The sequence below is a fragment of the Hipposideros armiger genome, unplaced genomic scaffold (genome assembly GCF_001890085.2).
Source record: "Hipposideros armiger isolate ML-2016 unplaced genomic scaffold, ASM189008v1 scaffold_477, whole genome shotgun sequence".
Classification (NCBI taxonomy): domain Eukaryota; kingdom Metazoa; phylum Chordata; class Mammalia; order Chiroptera; family Hipposideridae; genus Hipposideros; species Hipposideros armiger.
Window position 1 is genome coordinate 274,933 of NW_017731827.1, and position 20,024 is coordinate 294,956.

At 52.7% G+C, this 20,024-nt stretch overlaps 1 protein-coding gene across 2 annotated transcripts; it reads left to right on the forward strand.

The window, feature by feature from the left end:
- Positions 1-5,795: 5,795 nt before the first annotated feature.
- HTR6 (5-hydroxytryptamine receptor 6) lies at positions 5,796-20,021 on the forward strand. 2 transcript variants are annotated; one of them, XM_019666692.1, is made up of 4 exons: positions 5,796-5,861; positions 6,733-7,284; positions 17,244-17,402; positions 17,605-20,021. In XM_019666692.1, exons 2-4 carry the CDS (start codon positions 6,790-6,792, stop codon positions 18,052-18,054), a joined length of 1,104 nt encoding a protein of 367 aa, XP_019522237.1. In that variant the 5' UTR covers positions 5,796-5,861; positions 6,733-6,789; the 3' UTR covers positions 18,055-20,021. The 2 variants fall into 2 exon arrangements, with proteins under 2 accessions (XP_019522237.1, XP_019522236.1); XM_019666691.1 differs by lacking the exon at positions 5,796-5,861 and having other exon boundaries at positions 6,547-7,284.
- The last annotated feature ends 3 nt before the right edge of the window (positions 20,022-20,024 follow it).

Below are 20,024 nucleotides of genomic sequence, written 5' to 3' on the forward strand. Positions count from 1 at the left end.
TGTGTCCTCGTCACTGGCTGTCTCTGCTGACCCGGGTTTCCTGAGGGGCCCGGTGTCAGGGCCTAGGGAGAGGGGCAGTGCAGACCCTTCACTTCCCTGCCATGTTGTGCACCTCCGGCCCCTGTTCCCAGCTCCCTTGGCCCCTGGCTGCCCATTTCTGGTCTTGCATATACCTTGGGTGGGCCTCCCCAACTAAGCTTTTCTGAGTTTGACCCTTGGTCCCTTGGGCTTGCCTCATGCCATCTCTTCACCCTCACAGTGACCCAGCATCAATCAGTGCTTTCCTGGGCCCCAGCCTGGCCTGGCCCCAGAGAAGGGGAAATGGACAAAACCGGTGGTTACAAACTAATACACAGGGTGGAGTGCTGAGCTAAGGACTTGACACAAATTAACTCAACCCTCATCACCGTCCTGTGATGCAGGAAGTGCCCCCATTTTGCAGACAAGGCACCTGAAGTGTGGAGGGATTAGGTAATGTGCTCAGGGTCATACAGTGAAGTGTCACCAACGGGACTGAGACCCAGGCAGTCTGGCATAATCACTCTGCTCTCTGTAGAACCTTAGTAGTTGCCAGTTGTTAATCACCTACTATGTGCTTGGCAGGTTCCTGATCATTCTGGATGGAGTCCTTTCCCCCATCGCAATGACCTTTCAAGTTTGGTCACATGACCTGCATGCCATTGAACTTGGGTTCCCCCAAACTCTATTGAGACGGGGCAGGGCGGGTGATGTGGGTGGTTCCTTGCACACTGCTATAACCACCACAGACTAGGCAATTGACAGAAATTATTTCTAATCCTTGAGAAATTCTCATTTTGCTAATGAGAAAAACGAGGGCCTTGATGCCCTGGGAGTGATTTGCCCAGGCTGGAAAGTAGTGGCCTAATCGGGCGCTCTCTCGTTAACGATGGTTGTGTACTACACACGTGGTTTCCTCTGTACCCAAGCTGACACTTCCTGGCTGCTGTGGACTGTTGTGCAGGCTGTGTACTTCCCAGCTGCAGGATGGCGCTTCTTGCAGTTGGGCAGGGCACAACTTGCATGAGACTGCCCGTGGTAGCCATGCATTCCTTGACGTAGAGAGGACGTGGAATTGGGTTGGAGAGAAGTATACTTAGGACGTTGGAATTGGGTTGGAGAGAAGTATACTTTCTGCATGCAGACTTCAGTGACACTCGCCCCCACCCCCCAGTCTTGTAGGGACAAACCCTGGCCATATTAATAGTCTTTCTATGTGACTGGAGGTGAGGGCTCACTCGTGCGGGCAGTGAAAGTGCCATGGGGCTTCCGAGGACTCAGACCAGGTCCAAAGGAAGGACTTACTGGGGCTGTGGTTTTGGTGCTGTGCCCCTGAGAGTTGAGCAATGTCTTAGTAGGATGTGTTTTGGTCAGGAGCTGCCTCTATCCTATGTATGGGACCAACAAGGCAGGATATAAATTCACAGAAAAATTAATAAGTGGCTGGTTAGAAAGAAAGCAGGAAGGTGGGTTGGCATAGCTGATGGCAGGCCTGGAATGCTAGCCAGAGTTCAGACTTCGTTCTCTTTGCCGTAAGAGCCCTAGAAGTGTCTGCACAGAGCTGAGTTTCAGTGAAATTAAAAGAAGTCTCGTGGGAGGAAGAAGGGGAGGCTGGGGACCAGCTGGAAACTGCAATAGCCCATGAAGGAGATGATGGAGGCTAGAGTGGGGGCAGGGCCAGGGCGTCTGTGGGGCGAGGCCAAACGCGAGAGGCACTGCTGATTGGATGTGGGAGCCGCGAGTGGGAGGAGCCAGATTTGAGAGACGCGAGAGAGTGCTAGTTGTACCAGTTCGCCAGTGGGAGTGAGGTGTGGAGTACCAGCTGCCAGTTTTTCTCTGCCTACCTCCAGCTGAACCAAGACAGCCCAGAAAAAACAATGCAGCTCCCCCTCCGCCGTCCCTCCCCTGCTCACCAATCCCTGCCCCTCCCCAAGGGAATAAAAATCTTTACGAGGGATTAACACTGACACGACACTGTCAACACAGGCCCCTCTCCGAATCGGCGGCTAATTGGTTCCGGCTTCTCCGCCTTGTTTGCTTATATGAAGCCAACAAACTCCAACTAGTTTTCTTCCCTTTCCCCGAGCCTCAGGGAAAATTCAGTCTGCCTGGGTTCAAATCCTGGCAGTGTCATCTTGAGCAAGTCACTTAAGATCTCTGAGGCTCACTTTTCCCATCAGTAAAAGGGGGAATAATGATCACACCTTCCTCACTCTCAGGGTCATGGTGAGCTTTATATGAATCAATGTACATATAGAGCTTGAAACAGTGCCTGGCATAGAGTAAGACCTGGGTAAACGTCAGCCATTATTACAATTATTGAGGATAAATGATTGGCCATCACTGCTGGTGGCTGGGCTGATAGTTTTGTTCATCCATTCATTGAACATGAGGTGTGATCAACAAATATGGTGAATGTTTAAATAAAAAAAATTATTACAGTAAAAGACACATTGTCATTAATCCCCCTCAAAATACCCACCTCGGTTTGAACACACTTATCCCATCGTTCTTGCCACTTTCTGAAGCAGTCCTGGAAGTCCTCTTTCATGAGTGTTTTTAATTGCTCCTTCGTGGCTGCCTCGATGTCCTGAATCGATCGATTCAAAATGTTTACCATTCATGGTCATTTTGACTTTGGGGAAGAGCCAGAAGTTGCATGGTGCCAGATCCGGTGAATAAGGTGGATGAGGACACACCGTAATGTTTTCATTTGACAGAAATTGCCATACCAGGAGCGATGTGTGACACAGAGCGTTGTCATAATGAAGGATGAAACTGTTTGCCCATTTCTCAGGACGTTTTCTATGCACATTGTTTCTTAAACACTCTAATAAGCCCTTATAATATTCAGAGTTCACCGTGGTGTTTCCTGGGTACAAACTCAGCTTGCATAATTCCATTAAGGTCAAAAAACACAATTACCATCACCTTTCCATTGGATGGCACTCGGCAGCAGCATTCACCATATTTTTTTTATCACGCCTTATATATTTACTGACAGCCTAACGTGCTGAGGATACAGCAGTGAACAAAACCTGCAAATCTCTGTCCTCATGGAGTTTACAGAGTTGGTCAATGTCTTCCGTGAGAGCAGCTATGGGCAGGCCTTACACCCTCCCTGAACCTCAGTTTCTCCATTTCCTTGTCCTCTGTGTACTGACAGGAATGGAGGCCTGGGGCAGAGGACTTCCTAAGACTCAGCTGTCCCATTGTGGCACCACCTTTCTCCTCTAGGGAGAGAACAACCTGTGGTTAAAAGCAAGCAAACAAAGGCTAAGCATCCTTGAAGGTCCCTCTCTACCCTGAAATGTGAAGGAGGTCTAGGACATTATCAACCCATGACAGAAAAGAAAAACTTCGGAACACACATGGGACTTCTGAAAAGTTCTTCAACTCAAGATAATGGTGTGGCCACAAGGTGGCATCACCACTTAGGCCCACACTTGGAAAAAATTATTTTTTAATTATATAGCAAAGTACAGATCGTCATATAACAAACACCTGTGAATCTATCACCCAGGATAAACAAACATTAACACTTTTGTCATGTTTTCTTTAGTTTTTTTTAAATTTAAATAAAGGCTATCAAACATTACAGCAAAAGCTAACGCAGACAGACTATTAATAATATTCTATCCCACTATATACCACTAATATTTCAAAGCTGTGTGAAATGGTTTAAATACTCATTCTGTTCACATCTTCACTACCCTAGTTTCATAGTAGTAGAGAACTGAAGAGGCTTTGCCAAGTTCATAGAGCAAGGAGCAGAATCAGGGTTATGAACTCAGGTCACTGGGCTCCAAAGTCTGTTGTACACAGCACCTTAGGGTTTGCTGTTGTTCAACCAGGAGTGCTGGGCTGAAGGAATTTCTGCAGAGCTGAACGCATTCCCATTGCACAGATGGGAACACTGAGGCCAACAGCTGGTACTGACACAGCACTGTAAAGTTTACAGATTACACCAGGGTCATTTCATCCCCTCAACAACCCTGTGAGGTGGGTGCTGTATTGCTCTAGTAACTATTGCATATGAGAAAATGGTGACCCAGGGAGATGGAGCTGTGGGTCCTAAGTCCACAGAGCTGGTAAGCAGCAGAAATGAGACCCCAAGTGTGGTCTTTATGACTTTCAGCCCGTGCTGTGTGTGCTACACCCTGTTCCTTGGGACCTGGCAGAAATTGTCACAGTGGTGCAGGTGGTATTGGGAGGGTTGGTAGGCCTCCTCCTTCTGCTGCAAAGATCCATCTGTGGGCAAAGCTGGGGCTCTGAGCACCAAATAATGGCTCAGGGGTGCGTGAGGGGTGCTGTAGGGTCTTGAGGTTTCTCTGCCTTGGGTGTTGGGCAGACCCAAGTTTCAATTCCACTTGATCACCTGTTGCTGGTGACCTTGGGTGAGGCCCTTGGCCTTGCTGAACCCCAGTTTAACGTCTATCTCTCAGCATTATTGTAGAGGTTGGAATAATTTAATAAAGCCCCTGCAACATAGCAGGACCCTTATATGGGGGAGCTGTAGGGGATCAGAACGAGTTGCCCCAAGATGTGCCTCTGTGGCACCCAGGATCTTTTGAGCTAAAGACAATCGAAGCTGTGGGCTCAACAGAAACTTGTACCTCTCCCTTAAAGAATTTAAAATTGGAGTCTTGCCCATAATAAGAGCTATCACCAGAAGTAACCTTTTTTGACCTATATATATGGCAGGACAAACATCTAATTACTGAACAGCTGCTCTTTTTGTCCATCGGTAGTGACCCGCCTCTATTGGAAGCCTCAGGGCCCTAACCTCACCCTTAGCACAGGATATCATATATGCTTCATTGACTAAGCATCTATTATGCTTATTGTTTATTGTCTGTCTTGCTTATTGTTTATTGTCTGTCTTCTACTAGAATGTAAATTCCATGAAGTTGGGATCTCTGTTTTGGTTACTGTCGTGTCCCAATTGGTTGAAACAGTGTCTGACACCTAGTAGGTGCTCAGTAAATGTTTGTGGAATTAATGGATGGACTCTACAATATTAATCTGTGAAGTGTTCAGTAGAGACTCTTCCTAGCCAGAGGATGGGATACACAGCTGGATCACACCTTGAGGTGCCTCGTCCTACCCCTTTACCTGCAGTGACTCTACCCGACCTGGCCTGGGGTTTCCCCAGTCGGTTCATGCTCCGTTAAACTGGGCGTACCAACAGGTCAGAAATCTCATCCTTAGTGCGTGGCGCTGTCGGGGGATGGTTTTGCTCGAAAGACCCTGAGAAGGTAACCTGCTGTTTAAAGGTTTGAAGAAAGTATCCAGGTTATTATAATATATATACATATGTGTACACATATGGCTGTCAAGTGATCTGCCCAATATCTCCCAACGGGCTCCCCCTGGAATGTGGTGACCCCCGCTGCGGGTGGGCAGCCCCGCATTGGGGGGCAGTTCTGGATAAAGGCAGGTCACAGCCCCCTCCTCTAAGTTCCTTCTGCGGCGCCGCTGCCACTTGTGCGTTGGGGATGGGTATGCAGGGCTGTGGAGGCAGCCACATCTGGGGAGGCGACCTGGAGCAGCTGGCGCTCTCAGATCTAATCGACCCTCCACAAGCCTGGGGGACTGGGACCCCGCCTACCTGCGAGGCGGAGGCTCGGCTCTCCCCGCCCACCGCAGGGCGGGGCGCAGGTTCCTCCGCGCGGGGACCGCGCGCTCCTGGCAGCGTCCGCCGGCTCCTCAGCGCGCGCCGGCCGCTCGCGGAGCCTCCGGTGCTCTCTGGGCGCCTGCCCGGCCCGCGGCCGCCTCTTCCTCTCGCAGCCCCTCGGCATCTGCCGCAATCGCCGGCTGCGGAGCAGCGCTGAGCGCCCCAGGTACCAAACGCCGGCCGGAGTGGGGCCCGCGACTCGGCGGCTGGGTGGGGAGGGGGCGGAGGCGCTGTCGCTGCCCCTTCTGTACCCCCGGCCCGCCCGGCGTCCCCTCGCACGCCGCGAGGGAGCCTCTGCACTGGCTGTGCGATCTGCCTTCCCCGCCAGGGGCTTTGCTCTGGCCCGTGGGCCGCCACCCGCGACCCCAAGCACTACGGCTCCGGCCCTCGCGCCCCCACACGCCTACCTGCCGTGGGGGCGCTTGCCCCGATTCGCCCTCGGTTCCCACTTCCCCGGGTCTTTGCCCCAGGCAGGCGCCCTCGCGTCAATCTTGCCGCTCCTCCGAGGGCTCTGCTCCCACCCATCTAACCTCGAGAGTCGTCTGGCGTCCCCTCCCCATCCTCCTGACTCTCTGCTCGCCCCCCCCTAAGGCGCTCTGCTCCTCATCAGGGGCCCCCTCCCAAACTTCCTACCGGTTTGACCCGGGCGTCCCTGTCCCGCGACTATACGGAACGAACCCCTCTCCATCCCCTCCCACTCGCTTCCCGTTGACCTAGCGCCCTGTCCCTTTCTTCCCACCTGACCCCATTAGGGGGGGTCTGTTCTCACCGACACCCCTCCAGCCTCCACTCTTCCAGGTCCTTGACTGTGGCTTCTCGCTGGTCCTCAGGACCCCTCCCGGGCCTCACGGCCCTGCAGCCCATCCCCCGCCCCCATGGTCCCAGAGCCTGGCCCTGCCCACAATAGCACCCCCGACTGGGGGTCGGGGCTGGCGTCGGACCCGGTGGGCAGCGGCTGGGTAGCAGCTGCGCTATGTGTGGTCATCGCACTGACGGCGGTGGCCAACTCGCTGCTCATAGCGCTTATCTGCACGCAGCGAGCGCTGCGCAACACGTCCAACTTCTTCCTGGTGTCGCTCTTCACGTCGGACCTGATGGTGGGGCTGGTGGTGATGCCGCCGGCCATGCTGAACGCGCTGTACGGGCGCTGGGTGCTGGCGCGTGGCCTCTGCCAGCTCTGGGCCGCCTTCGACGTGATGTGCTGCAGCGCTTCCATCCTCAACCTCTGCCTTATCAGCTTGGACCGCTATCTGCTCATCCTCTCGCCGCTGCGCTACAAGCTGCGCATGACGCCCCCGCGCGCCCTGGCTCTAGTCCTGGGCGCTTGGAGCCTCGCAGCGCTCGCCTCCTTCCTGCCCCTGCTGCTGGGCTGGCACGAGCTGGGCCGCGCGCGGGCACCCGCCCCCGGCCAGTGCCGCCTGCTGGCTAGCCTGCCCTTCGTCCTCGTGGCATCGGGCCTCACCTTCTTCCTGCCCTCAGGCGCTATCTGCTTCACCTACTGCAGGATCCTACTGGCCGCCCGCAAGCAGGCCTTGCAGGTGGCTTCCCTCACCACCGGCACGGCCGGCCAGGCCTTGGAGACGCTGCAGGTACCCGGGGTGCACAGGGAGACCATGGCTTGTGGGATGGAGAGGAGTGAGCAGCGCTTGGTACTTACGGGGCATCCACCGCTTAACATACACTTGCTGGCCGCCTCCAAGTGGCCATTCTCAGCTCCCACCTTTTCTTCTGAACTCCAGACTCAGTGCCTGATTGTCCACAGGACAGCTCCATCAGCATGAGGCAGGTTTCTGGAAGATAACATGCAACAGGGAATTCAGGGCGTCCCATCTCTCCCACCTGCTCCTCTCCTGTCTTCCCCAGGATGGCAAATGGCACCATCATGGCTTCACACGCCAGAAACTTAGGGATAATTTGTCTCCCTCATGCTCACGGGATTCATTAGTGAGACCTGTTGGGGCTGCCTCCTAAACATTGGCCATCTCCAATGCCACCTTCCCAACCCAAACCACCATTGCTTCTTACCTGGGAGCCTTCGGTAGTCTCCTGCTGGCTCCCCCTGTATCCACTCCAGACCCACTCCCATCTATTTTCTGTACAGGAGCCACAGCAATTATGAAAAAAGTGATCATGCCACTCCCCTCAGTGGCTCCCCATTGCTGTCAAGATGGAGGAGACCCTTGTCAGGATCCCACCCTGCCAACCTCCCATTTCACCCCCTGCCTCCGTCTCTGCACCAACCACGTGGTCCTTCTGGTGGTTTCTAGAAAGTACCAGACTGACTTCTGTGCCAAGGTCTTTGCACTTGCTGTTCCCTCTGCCTGGAATGTTTCCCCCCAGAGCTGCCCTTGCCCGACTTTTTCACTCACAAATCACCTCCTCCAAGAGGCCATCCCTGACCACTGTCTGCAGACGCACCTGCCCTCCCCCACTCTGTCATTCCCTAGCTGGATCCCCAGTTTATTTCTTGACTTGTTCACGGTCTGTCTCCCCCACTCTCATGTAAGCTCCACAGGGGCCGGGTGTCTTTGTGAATGGGGTAGGTGCTCTTAGCGCAAGGCCCTGCAGTGTCGAGAAGGGGAGCGCTTGCGCTTGTCATCCAGGCCACACAGCGCCCAAGCCCTATTGTCTACCTGAGGGATGGGGGCTGAGACTGACCAGGCCTGAGCCCCAGAGGACTAGGTCGCAAGCCCTAAGGAAGGTTCCAACTGGACTCTCGAGGTTTATCTTGGTGTAGCCTCGGGTGGAGGAGGCTCCTGCCGGATGGTGGGCTGTCTTGGGGTCACTGGGTGATGGGGAACTGGCTGAGGGCTGAAAGACTATCAGTCTTATGAGCAGTCTTGTTTATCCCATCCTAGTGCCACAGCTGGTGGATCAGCTAGGGTGGGGCCCTTGGTGGGCTAAAGGTCCTGCTGCAGGCCTGTCCCTCCCAGTATCTGTGCTCATTGGAGAATATTCTTGAGTCTCAGCAGGTGACTGTGACTGACTTGGTTCTTGAGCTGTAGAATGGCTGCCATGGGCTAGCCCCATTCTTTCTCTGGATTCTTGTAAAGGAGCATTTCCCACACTTCAAGCAAAAGGAGCCACCTTGGGATACCTGGCTCACTATTCCCTCCACCCAGCCCCCACACACTCCTCAAGCCACTTCATATGCACTTAGCCTTTTCTTGAAATCATCTCATTTATCTTTTTACTTCCATGGATTTGTTTAGAAAGAAAACTTCTGTCTTCCTGAAATGGAAAATCAATATCTTTGCCATAAATAGAAGGTGATCAGACACAGCTCCAGTGAGGCTGCAGAGCCCGGCCGGGCTATTGATGTCCAGCTTGCATGGCTGAAGTGACGGAGCCGGCCTGCTTCCTGTTTGTTAAGTGTTAGGATGGATGTTAAAGACGCAGTAGCATCGCTGTGAGGCTTTCTCAGGGTGTAACCAGAAGAGCTGGATGGGAACTGTGACTAACGTTCCCACTCTGTGACTCAGTTAGTTCACGGGGTGTCCACTTACCCCCTCAAGTCACCTCCCATCCCACACTGTGGGGAGCTCTGCTTAGTGACTAAGGATGGGAGAAGTTGGCCGGTCTTGGTGAGGTTGGGATGGGAGAGGTCTGGATTCTTGGTTCCAGTGGGGCCTGTGACACACAGATGTTCTGTCCATGAAGGCTTGAACCTGAACCTGTGGCCTCCGAACCTGGGAAGGAGTCCTCCCAGGTGCTAACTGCTCCAGCCCCGCAGTCTTTGAGCACTCACTACGTGCCAGGCACCGAGCTGAGCTAATCCCCACACACCCAACGAGGCAAGTACTACCGCCATCCCTGTTTGACAGATGGGGAAACTGAGGTTCAGGGAGAGGGGAGGTGACTCGCCCAAGGTGGCATAGCTGGCTAGTGAGGTTCAAGCTCAGATCTGGCGGATGCCAAAGCCTCCGTGTGAGTGTTTCCACTCTCTTAAAACACTGCCTCAGGGCCACCACCTCGTGTCCGTCTGCTTCACTGGCTGTGCCGTCTCAGCCTCCTCTGCTGGCTTCTCCTGCCCTGCCCCCACCTGTGGCCTCCCTGGGCCTCATTCCTCTGACCTCCGTGCTCTTTTGCCACATTCACATCTTGTCTCATGACTGGAAATACCACCTGCGGGTTGATGACTTCCAGCCTGGGCTGCTTAGTTAACATGCCCCAAACAGAACTCTGGGCCCAGCCCCAGTCCCCCCAAGTCTTCCTTGTATCAGTTAATGGCAACTCCATGCTTCCAGTTGCTCAGGCCAAGAACCGTAGAGGCAGCCTGGATTCCTCTCTTTTTCTCACACTGCGCATCATGTCCTCTCATCTCTACTTTCAATACACGCGGCCGCTTCTGGCCTCCGTTGCTGCCCCGGGCCACAGGTCAGGCTGAGCCTGCAGCATTTGTCCACTGACTTCCTGATTCCATTCTTGCTCCCTTTCAACCTTACACAGCAGCCGGAACAATGCTTTTTTATTTTTTTAAACTTTATTGGGGAACAGTGTGTTTTTCCAGGACCCATCAGCTCCAAGTCAAGCTGTTGTCCTTCAATCTTAGTTGTGGAGGGCGTAGCTCCGCTCCAAGTCCAGTCGCTGTTTTCAATCTAGTTGCAGAGGGCGCAGCTCACTGGCCCATGTGGGAATCGAACTGGCAACCCTGTTGCTCAGAGCACATGCTCTAACCAACTGAGCCACCCAGCCGCCCCAAGAGAGCAATGCTTTTAAGATGCAAGTCCTGTCCTGTCGTTCCTCGGCTCCTGTGGCCTCACGTCTCATGTCCCCGAGCCCTCTGCTCCTCTGGCCTCCTCGCCTTCTTCACTGTTTCTGTTTCAGCCACACTGGCCTCTTGGCTATTCCTTGAGCACAGCAAACACACGCCCTCCTGCCTCAGGACCTTTGCACTTGCTGTTCCTTCTGCCTGGAGTGCCCTTTTCCTACGTCTCCATGTGGTTCTCTCTGCAATTTTAATCGCTTTCTTCTGGCCTCTGCTCAGTTGTTGATCAAGAGTAACAAGTAACTGCCACACTTCCCCAGACCCCCTTTGGTCCTAATTTCCTGAGTTATTGTTCTCAGCAGCACTTACTACCACCTGGCATGTTAGATACTTTCCCATTTATTTATCTGCTGTTTGTTTCCTCCTACTAGAATGTAAATTCTACGAGGGCCGGAACTTGGCTCCTTGTTTACGGCTGTATTCCCAGCACCTGAAACAGCGCCTGGCATATCCTAAGTGCTTGGTGCCTGTTGATGGAAGGAATGAAGTGAACACAGAGCTTCACAGAGCTGGCGATTCAGCCCCTATTCACTTGGCTTCCTTTTCCCCCACTCCTTTGAGTCAGTTCCTGTGGCTGATGGATCCCATGCTGTTTAGTACCTTAATTCATTTGCTCCGTAACACAGTGTTGAGTACCTACTTTGTGTGGGAGCTGTTCTAGGCTGTGGATGTGGTGATGAACAGGACCGAGAAGGTCCTGCCCTCTTGAAATCTGTGTTCTAGTTGTGGGGACAGACATTGATCACGAAACCTTATCATGATGAGGGCTATGGAGCTTATAAGAGGGGTGCCTCACCCAGTGAAATTCAGAATCTATCATTCGCTGTGCGTATGTTTGCAAACTGAAGCACAGAGGGCATATAGTAAGCCCTGAAACCAAATGCTGGGAGGAGTCTTCATGGGTCATTTAGACCAGCACCCTGCCTCCGAGGCAGAACGGGCCCTTCAAGCCAGAAATGTGTCTATGCTAATTCCTCCCACTTTCTGGAAAGCCTTTTTTTCTTGGATTAAATGTGGAAGTGTCAGACCTCACCACTACCCTGGCTTGCAGAATCACTTAGTTCCTGGGCAGCCAGATAGTTCAGTTGGTTAGAGTGAGAGCTCTGAACAGCAGGGCTGCTGGTTCGATTCCCACATGGGCCAGTAAGCTGCACCAGTAAGCTGTGCCCTCTATAGCTAAAATTATGAACAACGGCTCAACCTGGAGCTGGGCTGCCGTGGGCTGCCATGAAGCTGCCATGGGCAGCTCGAATGGCCGGCAGCCCTCGCGAGTGGCTCCTGAGCTTGGCCTTCTGGCGCCTATTGTGGCCTGGAGAATTGCCTGTGTTTGGGGAATTTGCTTTTGGGATGTCACCTCTACTCTGGCCCCCTGGGTCATGACCCCTTTCCTCCCACTTGAGCTGGCCTGTTCAGGAGACCAGCATGGTGGTGGAGGCTCTCTCAATGCCTGGACCTACAGGAACCTATGAGAATGAGCAAAACGTGGGGTGCATCGGACTCCTTTCCTCCTGTTTTCAGCCCCGCTTAGCCCTTCGCTCCCTTCCCTGATCCAGCCTCCAGCTTCACCACAGAGGGAAGGAAGATGGGAATAGGCCCCCAGAGTCCCAGAGCCTCTGGGGTGGAGGACATGGGAGGTGAGCAGGCTTGAGCACTTTATCTCTCCCTGCCCCCCACCTCTGCCTATTTGCATGAACAGGCTTTTAAAAAGCCACTGCTTGGCTCAGTGGTTTCAGCCAGGTCTTCCCCACCCCAGGGACTGTGAGAAAGGGGGTCATGCTTATAGCTGAGGCAGGAACTGTGGGCTGGGGATGGAGCGGGGAGGTGTGGGAGGTAGTGGTGTCAGAGTGAGATGCTGCCAGGGCAGGGGGAGGGAGAGAGAGAAAGGTGTGTGCCTGTGTGGGAATGGGCTCCTTCTTGGGAGGTCCCAGAGGGAGCAGTGTGGGAGCACTGTCTGGTGGGGAGCAGCAGCAGGAGGCCTCGCTGGGAGGTTCTGCTTTCTCAGCTTCTCTGTCTGCCAAGAGTCCTGTGTTTCTGTGGTCCACAGCCCTCTCCCCGCTGCCTTCTTCTGCCCCTCGTCTTTCTCCCCTTCTCCCACCCTTCTCGCTTTCTGTTCCATCTCATCCCATTCTCCTCCTCCCTTCTGCATCCCCCTATCTTCCTCTCCTCTCCCATCAATTTATTCTCCGTTCCCTCCTCCCCAGCTTTTCCCACCCCCCTCACCCAACTCTGCATCATTCTGTCTTAGCAACCCAACTTCCCCTCCATCTCTGCTTCCTCCTCCTCAGAGGAGGAGGCTGTGATCACAGAAATATCTTGGAGGAAAAGGAGGGGGCCAAACCGGGGAGAGGCTGATGGAGGAGCAGTGTGGAGCATGGCAGGCTTGTCTGCTGCTGGGAATGAGGCGACCTGGTGCTGCCAGGGCCGGGTACAGGAGCTTGTGTGTCTGGCTGGCCATGGGTTCAAATCCTGCCTCTTTTCCATCGCATCCGGATGAATTATGACAAGTCCTTCACCTCCCTCTACTCCAGGGGTAATACTGCTTATCACTTGAGGCTGTTTGAAGAACCAAAGAGATAATATATGTGAACCTGGCACTTAGTAAGTGCTCAACAAATGTTCCTCTCTTTTCCCCTTGTGGTAAAACATATGGTTCTAGGAGCTCACCCCTTTTGGGCCTTTCTAGGGGAAAAAAACAACACCATTGCTGCCACCAGTGGCATCATCACCATTGTCAAAGAGCTAAGCTGGGCACTTGTAACATCAACAGCAGTATAGCTAACACGTACACGGTACCTATACGTGCCAGGCACGGATCGAGTAACTCTCTGTATGTTATCTTATTTAACCCTTACTACAACCCTATGGGGTAGATGCCATTATGACTGCCATTTTGCAGGTGAGAAAACTGAGGCTCAGAGAGGTGAAGTACCTTGCCAAAGGTCATTCAGCTAGTTAGTAACAGAACCATGATTTGAAACCAGGTAGTCTGGCTCCAGGGCCTGCCTTGTAATCCTCATGGAACAATTAGATGATCATAAATAATTTAAATTCCACAAGGGACTACATAGATACATTTTAAAATAAAAATCCAAATACAGAGATAAAGTAGAAGACCCCTCCGACTTCCATCCAATCACCTTCTACTGCCAGGGACACTCATTAATTTAGGGTATGGCTATCTAGTCTTTTTTCTGTTTACATATTTGTTTATGTACCTAAAGAAATTTAGTGTTTTGTGCATTTTCTTAAACAAATGGAATCCTGCTGTGTTGTTTTGCAACTTGCCACTATCACTTAAAGCGTCTTGGAAATCTTTCCATTTGATCGATTTAGTCTTTTAAACACCTGTGTAGTATTCTGCAGTGGGATGTCCCATGGTGTATTTAACCACTGTCCTTTGGATGGAGATTTAGGCCATTTCCAATTTGTTCCTATCGTAATAGTGATGTGGTACACATTTTTGTATATGCTGAGTGTACAGATGTGTGTACAGGTGTTTATGAACATAGGAACCCGTAAGTGGAATTGCCTCCTGGAAGGGCACTGCCATATTGTCCTCCAGGTGGCTGTCCTCTGACAGTGACACATGTCATGGACGTGTATAAGGGACATGCAAACAACAGAATGTGGCCATGAAAGACCGTGGGGTGACTGTGGGGCAGAGAGGAGTGGGAGGGGGAAATTGGCACCAACCAGATCCCAGGGTGTGGGCTGGTGGTTACCCTTGGCTTCTGGTCCATGAAGGCCTCTCAGTGACATTAGTGGGGTTTCTATAACCCCTCTCTGACTGTGGCCCATGGATGCCATTGGCCCAAGTAGAAGCAGCATGGTGGGCTGGAAGAATTGCAGTTTCTGGAGCCAGAAATGACCATGAATTCCTGACTCAACACTTATCTGCTGTTGACTCCTGGCACGTTATTTTACTTCTCTGAATCTTGTCAAATGGAGAGAATGGAGAGAATACCCACTTCCCATAAAGATTGAGTGGCATAAGGAATATCAAATGCTGGTGCATAGTAAGTGCTCAGTAAATGGGGATCATCGTGCTGATTTAGGGTCACTGGTATTTTGGTTTGAGGCTTTGTACTGACACAATATAACCTTGGGAAGGTCCCCTACTTTTTCTGAGCCTCCGTTTCCTTCTCTCTTTCTTTTGCCTGTGTTCTTGGGTCAACTTTTTGGGGAGAAGAGGTGAAAGAAAACTCGGGCTTGCTCCCAGGAAGATTAGAGAGGGAGCCTCAGATTATCTTTAACTCCATCTCTGGAGTCCCCTCCCCTGCTGATTGCCCCCAAGATATCTCCCCAAGTGTCTCAGCTCCCTGGTGCTCTGGAGCTCTGACAAGATCAAGGCTGTCTCGTGGCTTCCCCCTCCCAGGTCATCAGGGGTCAGAGGGGTACTTGCATGGGCGGGGTCTCCTGGAGACAGTGCCCCCCCACCCTATTTTCTGTCCCCATTGATGGCAGAAATTCAAAGCCATGGCAGATCTTAGGAGATTATTTTGGAGAAGCAGAAACTTCTCCTTCAGGCTGACCATGATGGGGCCACAGAAACCATATGGAGACCACTCTGGAGGAGAGAAAATGACAAGAAAAAAGAGAAAGCAGATCCTGTTTCCCTCCCTGGCTACAGCATGGTGAGTCAGAGCATTTGTCCTGATGTCTGTGCTGCTCTAGGGAGCCAGAGCTGCTGGCAGGAGGACAGGGCTCCCGAGGGGGCTAAAATTTCTCCAGGCTCATACACACTCCATGGCTGATTCAGGGCTACCATGCATTGAGCACTTACTCTGTGTTGGATAGTGCGCGCATTTATTATCCACAGCCTCACAGCGACTCCGTAAGCTGAGTATTGTTTCTCCCACTTAACAGATGTGGGCACAGAGGCTGGCTCAAGATCACAGAGCGAGTAAGTGGTAGAGGCATGATTTGAAGTCAGATCACTTGCTTCTGCCCAAAGCCGCCCCACCAAGACAGAGGGGAGAGAGCAAGATCCTCGCTGTGGCTGCTTTTGTGAATTTGCCTTTGATATTCATATAAGCAGACTTCACCTGGGCAAACACACTGAGGGGTGGGAGTTACAGTGTGCTTCATATCCCGTCTCCTGCCCACCATTCCAGAATTAGACCTCCTGATCCTATAGAAAAATAGTATGGAGCTGGCGTTTCAGCACCATGGACAAGAACCAATTCGGGCTACTCTGAGAAGGTGGATGGGAAGAACAGGGCTGCTGGAGGGGAGCTCGTGCACCTGAGAGCGGGGTTCGGGGGTGGCTTTGGTGCTCTCTGGGACTGACACATCTTAGCTGTGCCTCTTCCACCCCCTTTCCATCTGCGAAGGTTGCCAGGGAATCGGGTTCCCTTCCTGCCTCCTTCTGACTCTTTCGTCTCTCTCTTCCCTACCCATCACTGTGCTTCATGAACTGAACTGGGCTCTCTCGTGCGGTTTAGGACATGTTGGGGGGGAATTCCTGGCTTTCAAAGCCCAGGTGTGTTCCCTGGCAGCACCTACACCCTTTACATAGCTCAATGAATTGTGCACACCTCTGCACACTGATTTTTACTTAAATTCTGAATATAGGTGGGTCTCACTTTGTGTAAACCTCATGTATGAAAATCCAAATTGTTTACAATGCATGGTTTAGAGGAGAACTTCACATCTCAGCTTTCATGGACCCCTAGAGGTTCATGGTGGTCTCAGAACACTCTGGAAATGTGGGGATTTGTGTGTGTGTGTGTGTGTGTGTGTGTGTGTAAAAATGTATAAGCTTTTAGTTTTCTGGGGATCAGACTTGTAGATTTCATTAGATCTCTAATGGGCTCATGAGGTTAAAAAAGTTACTGCTGGACTAAAGGATCATCTGGTTCAGAGTCTTTTCATGTTTTGCGACTGCCAGTCTGCAATGTGCAAAGTCAGATCCTAACCTCCTCATCCCCATGTCCACCATTCAATGGCTGCTCCTTTTTCCTCTCTCTCTCCCCTACACCCCTGCTCTTGAAATGTATGTTTGGGAATGGAGACATCTGCCAGTCCACAGCATCATCTGAGCTGTAAAATGCCAAGGTCACTAGCACCCCTAGTAATTTATAATAGATTTCATTGTAAACATTTGCTCTGTGCACTTTTTTTTAACACTTTATTTTGTGGAGTGTGAGGGTAACAATGCAAGCAAAACTGTTACTCCAAAATATGAAGAGAACCCATATACGGAGAGATTGCCGAGCCCTGGACAGTAACAGGGCCTCTTTGGTCAAGTACTTTTTAAGTGCAGCTAATCCTTGCAGTGCTGAAGGCTTTGGGAGGTGCTCAGTTGTGTGTGTTGGCCCGTATAGAGTTGTCCTTTGCATGAAGGGTGGAGTCTTCTGAACTGTCTGATGTGTGTTTGGAGCAGCGTTGCCCTATTTCACTGCATTTCCTAGAGCTCCTTGTGAAGTCCTGGGTCAGGATCAGGGGTCAGTCTACCGCTGGGTCAGGGCACAGTCTGGGGTTAAGGTTGGCTCAGACGGGTCCAGGGTTGAGGCTCAGTTTGAGACCTTGGTAAAATAGGGCTCAATCTATGGTAGGTATTATATCAGGGGTCAGTCTAGGACAGTGAGCAGGAGTTGGTTTGGAGTCTGGGTCAGGCCTCAGTCTAGGACAGTTGGGGTTCAGTCAAGGGTCAGGGCACAGTTTATTGCTGGTATTAGGGTTCAGTCTAGAATTAGGACTGAGGCTCAGTCTGTGGCTGGGATCAGAGTCAGACTGGGACTCTTTCGCAGCTGACTCACATGGCCTTTCTTTCTCCAGGTGCCCAGGACCCCACGCCCAGGGGTGGAGTCGGCTGACAGCAGGCGGCTGGCCACCAAGCACAGCAGGAAGGCCTTGAAGGCCAGCCTGACACTAGGCATTCTGCTGGGCATGTTCTTCGTGACCTGGCTGCCGTTCTTTGTGGCCAACATAGCCCAGGTAATGCCACTGCGGGGGGCAGGTGAGTCCAAGCCTTGCTGGGGAGGCCCTGAGCCCCCCCGCCCCAGCCCAGACACGGAGAGGGAGGAGGTTGGGCTGCCTCTCCTGGTGTATGTGTTTGTGTGTGTCTGTCCCAGACGTGCTGGGTGGGGTGGTCTGTGTCCCTCCCCGGGACCAGGCGTGACCTCCTCCATCCCTCCAGGCTGTGTGCGACTGCATCTCCCCAGGCCTCTTCGATGTCCTCACATGGCTGGGTTACTGTAACAGCACCATGAACCCCATCATCTACCCACTCTTCATGCGGGACTTCAAGCGGGCCCTGGGCAGGCTCCTTTTGTGTCCCCACTGTCCCCAGGAGCACCGGGCCAGCCTGGCCTCACCCTCCATGCGTACCTCTCACAGTGGCCCCCGGCCGGGCCTAAGCTTGCAGCACGTGCTGCCCCTGTCCCTGCCCCCGGACTCTGACTCGGACTCTGATCCAGGCTCGGGAGGCTCCTCAGGCCTGCAGCTCACAGCCCAGCTGCTGCTGCCGGGAGAGCCCGCCCGGGACCCCCCGCCATCTGCCAGGACTTCTGCTGTGGTCAACTTCTTCAACATTGATCCTGTGGAGCCCAAGCTGCGGCTCCATCCGCTTGGTGCCCCCACGAACTGATCCGGGTTTGGAGCTCGTCACCGGGCAGCCGGACTGGGTGGAAGCAAGTCCCCAAGGCCTTGGGCCAGCTCTTGGCTGAGGCCAGGAGACTGCAGATCTCCTGGGAGCCCTCTGAGTTCCACTGCGGTGCACTGAATCAGCCCCCCGTGCCCACCCCAGATCCCCCACTTGAGGGATAACAGCTGGCTCTGTTAGTTTTCTCCAGGATGCACCATTGCTGAGTGTAACTTGTGGCTGTGTATAGAGGATGGTTGGAGGGCTCTAGGAATGGGGCAAAAGACCTCTTGGTTCAGATTAGAAAGAAGACAATCATCTCTTTTGCATATTCTATCAGATTGCCTAGGAGGGATGCCTCCGTCTGCAGAGATGGATTAGCACAGTGTTGGATCCCTTGCTTATCTAAGTGTAGTTTGTGGGCTTTCACCTCCTGGGAGTGTGTTAAAAATGCACACCTCTTTCCCCACCCCAGACCTGCGGAGTCAGAATCTGAGTGTTAGCAAGGTCCCTGGTGACTTGTGTGCACATTTGTTTGAGATGTGCTGGTTTAGATGATCTTTACCCTGAGGATGGTTTGCTGGACAGTTTTTGGACCAGCCAGCCCCTCAGGATGTCGGTGGCCTCACAGAAAACCCATGAACCTGGGAGTCAGGCAGGCATAAGTTTGAATCTCTGTGCTACTATTTTCTAACTCTTGCGCAGGTTATGTAACCTCTCTGAGCCTGTCATCCCACCTGCAGCATGTGGTAACAATGCCTGCCTCACAGGACGTCATAGGTCCCGCTGTTGTTATAACACCTGGACATCCAGCCCCCTGGCCTCTGGCTATGGGCGGAGAATGGCTATTTGTTCCCATTATTTTTTAATCTTTTTCAGCCCCACCCCAGCACCCAGGCTGCTGCATTGCCTTTCCAGGGGCAAAGAGGCGACTACTGGTTTCTGGCTCAACATCTGGGATGGGTATTCCTCTGCCTTGGGCTTCCTTCGACCTAGAAGGGAACCAGCCGAGGGGGACAGAACCGGCCCCTTGCCCCACCTCCTTCTGGCCTTCCCTGGGTCCCTGAGGGAAATGGAAGTAGTGGCACTTGGGTCAGTAGAGTTGAAGAGGAGATGTCTCTAGTGTGGGTTGGTGCCCTCGGGCAGGCAGGTGAACCCTGGTACAGGGGTCTGCTTTTTAATTTATTTTTTGACGGGGTACTCAGTTCCTACAGTTCACCTGCTGTAGGTTCCTTGTCAGTCTGAGGTCTTCCTTACACTCCCCCCAAGTTCCATCAGCCCAAACTCCACGCGTGGCCTGGCGCTCTCCTTGGTGCTGATTAGACTCGACTCCGGCCCTGGCTGCTGGCCATAGAGGAGTCACGGTGCTTGTTGGGGCTTCCGTTCTGCCCCCAGGCCTGCCTGAGTGGACTCTCAATAAACACTGGCTTCCTGAAAGTAGTGACTGTGGAGTGGACTGGATTTGCTTGGGGGACCGCTCAGATTGGGAAGCAGCTGGTGAAGTGGCAAGCGACCCTGGGCACAGGTGTCTGGATTCTGGTCCAGACTCGGCCCCTAATTTGCTCTGGGACCTCAGCAAAGACATTTTCCCTCTCAGGGCTTTAGCTTTCCATGGGTGACATGGGTTGTTTGGACTAATAGTAGCAGAAGTTCTGTAAATATTTGTTGAAGGAACAAACCAATATACATACCCCCAAGGACCAGCTCAGCTCCAACACTCTAATTCCTCCTCCTCTCCTCTTCCCCCTGGCTCCTCCAGAGCTTAATACTTTTTTTGCTTAGGTCTTGATTTCCCCATCTGCACAATGGGTGGTGGGGGGGGATTCTCTCTGACCCTGGGACAGTGGGAGGAACAAAGGGGAAGGTTCCCACGGATGCAGACACAATAGCTAAGAGCTTGGGCTCTGGAGGCTGACTGGCTGGAGTTTGAGACTGACCAGCTGTGTGACCTTGAACAGGTTACCTACCCTCTCTGG